Source organism: Tupaia chinensis, unplaced genomic scaffold (assembly GCF_000334495.1).
Source record: "Tupaia chinensis unplaced genomic scaffold, TupChi_1.0 Scaffold000355_1, whole genome shotgun sequence".
NCBI lineage: Eukaryota > Metazoa > Chordata > Mammalia > Scandentia > Tupaiidae > Tupaia > Tupaia belangeri.
Window position 1 is genome coordinate 7,060,457 of NW_006159850.1, and position 6,000 is coordinate 7,066,456.

Sequence of the window (6,000 nt, forward strand, 5' to 3'; positions counted from 1 at the left end):
CGCGGAGAGAAGGTCGAGAAGAGAATGAAATAATGCAGCAGTCCTAGTTCCTTGCTGGAGCCCAGACGCCAAAGGTGCTCAGAACATGTTTGGTTTTCTTATTCCTCTGCAAAGATGAGTCACTCACTGGCCCAAGGCCTCCCCGCCCAGACCCGGGGCTGCTATATAATGAGTTACCTGCGAACGTCCCCACCTCTCTGTGGCCACCTGTGCACACTGAAGAGCTGGCAGGTGGGAGGGGAGCTGTGGGCTTGTGGGCTCATTCTTTTCTTCATAAAACAAATGCAGCACAATGCTAGCCGAAGTGAAAAGCACCCTGGCTTGGGAGGCCTGAGAGGGGGCAGGCCACCAGCACCGCCCGGGCCCCAGGTGCTGCTGGCTTGCTGTCAGAGGTTCCTGACTGTGGGCAGGTTACCTGATCCCCCAGGGCTGCACGGTCCTCTGTGATAGGGGAGGCTCAAATGCCTAGGCGATCCCCAGGTCTGATGTTCTAGGATTCCGAGCTCAAAGCCTATAATAATCCTTTATTGGCTTAATTAATAGGAATTCCATTTAATAAGAACACTCATTGTACCTCTGACCTCAGGGGCTCATATCCCCTGGCACAGCCTGGTAATTTGCCCAGGAAGTTCTACAGGACTATGGGGGTGGGGAGGACCAGCAGGGATCACAGGTGGAAGCCAGAAGGTCTGGCCCCACCCTCCGGGTTCTGCACCATCTCTTAAGTCCTACACAGCTGTCCTTAGAGGCCTGGTCTCCTGGTGCGTTTCCCAGGAGGGTCTTGAACAAACATGGGCTAGCAGCCTTGCCCTCCTCCCCCTCAGAAACATGGAATCACAGTAGGCCTGGGCTTTGTTCCAAGATTCTGGCCCTAAATGGAGAAGGTCCAGAAGGGCCAGATAACAGGGTGGGGATCTGGAGTAGATTCCAGCAGGGTGGAGCTCCATGAACAGCCCCAAGAGCCTGGCTGCAGGGGCTGGGGATGAAAGCGGTGACACAAGGCTGGCATAGAAGGCTTGTCAAAATACTGACATGATGGATAGATAAAAGGATAGATGGACAGATGGATGAATACATGGATGGATGGATGGTAGATAGGTGAAAAGATAGATGGATGGGTGGATGAATATCGATGAATAGATGGGTAGATGAACAGGTGGGTGGGTGGATGGATGGATGAGTAGATGAATGGGTGAGTGGGGAGTGGATGGATGGATGGATGGGTGGGTAGGTAGATGGGTGGGTGGATGGATGGACGAATGAGTAGATGAATAAGTGAATAGATGGATGAGTGGAAGTATGAATGAATGGATAGGAAGATGAATGAGTAAGTGGGTGGGTGGGTGGATGAGTGGATGGATGGGTAAATGGATGGATGGGTAGGTGAATGGGTAGGTAAGTGGATGGATGGGTGGATAGGTGGATGGATGGATGGATGAGTAGATGAATAGGTGGGTGGATGGATGGATAGATGGGTAGATGAATGGGGGTGAGTGGGTGGGTATGTGGCTCAATTAATGATTACTAAACCGGAGCCTAAAGAAAAGAAGTTTAGAACAGTAAAGGGATTCCCTTTTCCCCAAAAGAATCCCAACTCCTCTCTCCTCAAGGAGAAAGCTGAGTTCATGGTCATCTGAATCATGTGCAGGAGGAAGCATTGCACTGAACCTCGTGCCCTCAACAACAATCACGTCTTCAGAGGAACCACGCTTGGCTGCGGGTGCTTCGTCGTAGCCCCAGAACGACCTACCTGGCCCCATGGCGGGGATCTTAAACATCACGTACTTCGTCTTCCCCTTGTCCACGATGGACGTGCCCATGTTGAGAATGTTTCCAGCAGCGTCATAATGAGGATGCGCAGTTGCCAGATTTATAGCCACATATTTACGATAATCGACCTGCAAAAGTGACAGCCGCCTGGTTTTTAAAAAGTGCAAGGGTAAAATCCTGTGAAAACCCGATTGATTCTAGGGTCAGGGGAGTGACGGATAGTTCTGTGTATTTCCCAGTCTGAAGGTAAGACAGAATTGGTCTTTAAGAGGATGTTTGCTCTTGGGGCCAGAGGCAGCATGGCAGTCACAGCAGCTGGACCCCCAAATGGCTGACTGCGGCTCAAGCCCTGGACCTGACAGCTGAAAATCATGCTGGGCACGTGTGCAAGCATGCCCTGAATTCCAGGAGGAGATTGAGGGAGAAGGGATCGTGGTGCGGCCACCTCTCAAGGGATGATTTTTTACTTCCTGATTCTCTGTCTCTGTCTCTCCTGCAAATGTGTGTGCCCTGTAGCAAAAACTTCTCTCTCAAAAAGAAAGAGGACAGGACCAGCAGTTTGCGTAATGGCTATGTCGCTGGACTCCCATGGAGTTGACCATGGTTCGAATCCTGGACCCGGTGGCTTAAACTCATGCTGGGTGTGAGTACGTTTATGCCCAAGATCCCTAGAGTAGAATGGAGGAGAAGGGATTACAGCATGGCCATCCCCCCTGGGGGGTGATTTCTCATTTTCTGTCTTTGTCTCTCTGTATCTTTCTGGCAAACACACGTGCCCTATAGCAAAAACCTGTCAAAAAAAAAAAAAAAAAAGGAGAGAACGTTTACTCTTTGACCTGCTGCAACCTCACAGGGAGGCGGGTACAGGGGACTTAGCAAGCTGGAATGTGTTCTGTGGCTGTTCCCATCCTGCTCCCTGGCCCTGCCAGTGTCCTCAGCACTGAGAGGGGATGCCTCACCACAGCAGGCCTCTGAGCAGTGACCCCGGGGAAGAGGTGGCCTTCGAGCTGATCTTGGCCACTGCTCTGTACCATTCTGATGAGGTCACTTGCATTCTGCCTTTGCATTCCGCAGGGGCATCAATCTCCACACCTCCCTCATAGCATGGTTCTGGGAGTGGAGAGGTTATAGAAACACTGGGTCAGAGCGAAATACGACTAACAGCTGAATAACAACCCCCCGCTCTGACGGGCCACAGTGCGGAACAATGAAGGTGAACAATTGCCCCCACCTTCCTCCCCTAGAATAGCACAACCTTCAGCCGAGTCCAGTAAAGCTCTGTTCTCTCCCAGGGTTCCTTCTCTGGAGCTGTGGGAACGTGGATATCAGTTGGCCACTTGCCACCTTGCTTAAAAGGAGCTGGGCACAACTTCACAGCTAAGAAAAGCACTCCTTCAACAGATCGTTAAACGTACTGCGAAGACAGTGGGGCTGTGGACAGCCGGCTGGAGAAGACTGAAAGTGGGTCTATTGATCGTGACAAAAATGCTGCTGTGGTTCTTCCCAGGAAAGGAATCTGCCTGGTGTTTATTTCTGGGCCCTCGCTCTCGGCCTAATGCCTCCCTCTTCAGGTCAGTACAAGGAAGGGCTGCGGAAGTCATGGGTGTTCCAACACGTGACCAGACTGAGCTCCTTCCCTGGGCCAGGAGCTACGGCCACGGTTAGGAGTTGAATTGTGTCTTCAAAAACTGGGACCTGTGCATGTGACCCCATTTGGAAACAGGGTCTCTGCAGATGGAATTTAGTTGAGGTCGTAAGAAGTCAGAGGACCTGAATCTTTATACAGGTGGGGAATTTGGACGTGCAGGTGATGGCAGAGGCAAAGGTTGGAATGATCCGTCTACAGGCTGTGGCCCAGCAAGGATTACTGGCTACGTAAGCTGCTGGGAAGAGGAGAGTAGAGAGTCTGCCCAGGAGCCTTCAGGGAGAGCCTGGCCCTGCTAATGCTTGCTTTTAGACTTCTGGCCTCTAGAACTGTGAGAGAATAACTTTCTGTCATTCTAAGCCACCAAACTCTCTGTGCTGTTATAGCAGCCACAGGAACTGGACACGGATACGAAAATAGACACGACACAGTCCCTGCTCCCGGGGAGCTTAGAATCTGGCACAACGTGTTGTGCTGGGGGAGCCCAGGACCCAGTGGCATGAGAGGGGTGTCCCTCAGGCCCTTGCAGACTCTCCCCAGGGTGCCCAACTCTCCGTTCTTGAGCTCGGAGAGACGCTATTGCCGACTCGCTGGTACCTTCTCCAAGGTCTCCAGGGTCTGCGGGTTGATTTTCCTCATGTAATTGGTCTCTGTAGTGGCATAGAAGTCTTCACCACACTTCATGATGTTGATCAGGCAGTTGTCCGTGAAATCGGGGATGGTGTGTGACAGGTAGGTGAAAGCTCTGGAGACAGAAGCAAACGTCCAGGGTTGAGAGCTGCGTCCACCCAGCCGGAGAGCCTCCATGGCTTCAGTTTCCCTTCCGCTTCAAATGCTTCAACTCAGCGGTCAAAGGTGTGGCTCTCCATGGCTCACTTGAGGAACCCTGAAGTATCAGTTCCCCAAAGACACCACCGCATGGAGGCAGGTAAGAGATGTCAGCTGAGACAACAGGGCCACCAGCTGATCCCTCCTGAGCTCTCAGAAATGCAAAAATTGAGTCAGCCAGTGGTGTGGTGGTTCAGTCACGGGATCCCACATGGCCAGCTGCAAAGTTTGAGTCCAGGACCTGGCAACTTAAAAACCACACATGGGGGCCAGCAGATGGCATAATGGTTATGTCGCTGGACTCCCACATAGTCGACCATGGTTTGAGTCACAGACCCGGCTGCTTCAGCTCATGCCGCATATATGTATGTGTGTGCCCAGGATCCCAAAAGGAGAGTGGAGAAGAGATTGCAATGTGGCCATACTCCCTGGGAAGTGATTTCTCACTTTCTGTCTCTCTGTTTCCCTCTTTCTGCATGTTCCCTATAGCAAACATCTCTCTAAAAATAAAAACCACACATGAGGCCAGCAGATGGCATAGTGGTTACGTCATTGAACTCCCACATGACCGACTACGGTTCTAGTCCTGGACTCGATGGCTTCAAATTTATGCTAGGCAGGTGTGCATGCATGCACGGATAAGATCCCAGGGGGAGAACAGAGGAGAAGACATTGTGGCGTGGCCATCCTCCCTGGAGGTGACTTCTCACTTTCTGTCTCTCTGTCTCTCAGGTGAGTGCACATTCCCTATAGCAAACATCTCTCAAAAACAAACAAGCAAAACACACACCTGGAACGTATGCATGTATGTGTCCAAAATCCTGAACGGAGGGAGAAATGGAGGAGAAGGGATTGCAGTACTGCCATTCTCCCATGAAGGGTGCTTTCCCACTTTCTCTCTCTCTGGTGGGTACATAATAATAAAATAAAATCCAAAGGTTTCCAGCTCTAGAGTCATCAAGAGCTGAGGGATTATTCTGAAGTATTTCAAGAAACTAAAAAATAAGAAAATAAATCAAATACTATCTGTAATGGCCCCCCAAACCTAGCAAAACATTCCTGCCTTGATAGAAAAGTGATTATTTCAAATTTGTCTGGAAAGTTAGATTTTTTTAAAAAGGATAGTGCATATAGTTCATTTGGCCAGAGGCACCTTCAGAGCGGGGCCGGGTGAGAGAAACCCAAGGCGTTTATTGATGGTGCATTTGCCAGATCCCACCCTGGAGCTGCGGACAGTACTGGGCAGTGCTCCCCCTACTGACCGACGGTGTAAGCGCAAGGACGCACCGCAGCGTGCGGTCTTGAGTAATTCCCCGCCCCTTTCCCACCAGCTCCTCCCCCCTCCGCCTGTGAATACAGAGCCTGCTCGGGTCGCCCTGGGCTGGATCCTGGAACTGGAAAGATGATGTCACTTCTGGAAAAGCAGAAGCAATCTTTTATCTCTGGGCCAGTCCATCCCTAACCCTTCTATGTCTAAGAGCATCAGAAAGAAGATGCTGACAGCCCTGCTCCCTGGCCGAGAACTTGTCAAATGCATAGGAGCGCACAGGCGCATAACGCTGCTACTTTAAGATGCATGCAGCCCAGGCTGCCCCCAGCCCGTCCTTGCTCCCCATTTGCTGGCAGGAAAAACACATTGAGATTCCCTCCTGCTTTTTGGTAATTCCAAAGTGCTTTCCCAGCAGCTGTGAGGGAGAGTACGCTCTACTCTGTCGGCTGGTCTCTGCCTCTCCCGCCGGCCGCGGTGGGGGACCGCC

At 51.5% G+C, this 6,000-nt stretch overlaps 1 protein-coding gene across 1 annotated transcript in view; it reads right to left on the reverse strand.

Moving 5' to 3' along the window:
* The window catches only part of BCO1 (beta-carotene oxygenase 1), a 44,652-nt gene that overhangs the window by 22,322 nt on the left and 16,330 nt on the right, over positions 1-6,000 (reverse strand). The window contains exons 4-5 of the mRNA XM_006152587.3: positions 4,013-4,160; positions 1,751-1,898 (exon numbers count right to left, since the gene is read on the reverse strand). Coding sequence (XP_006152649.1) covers positions 1,751-1,898; positions 4,013-4,160 — 296 coding nt within the window. The remainder of the gene's footprint in view (positions 1-1,750; positions 1,899-4,012; positions 4,161-6,000) is intronic.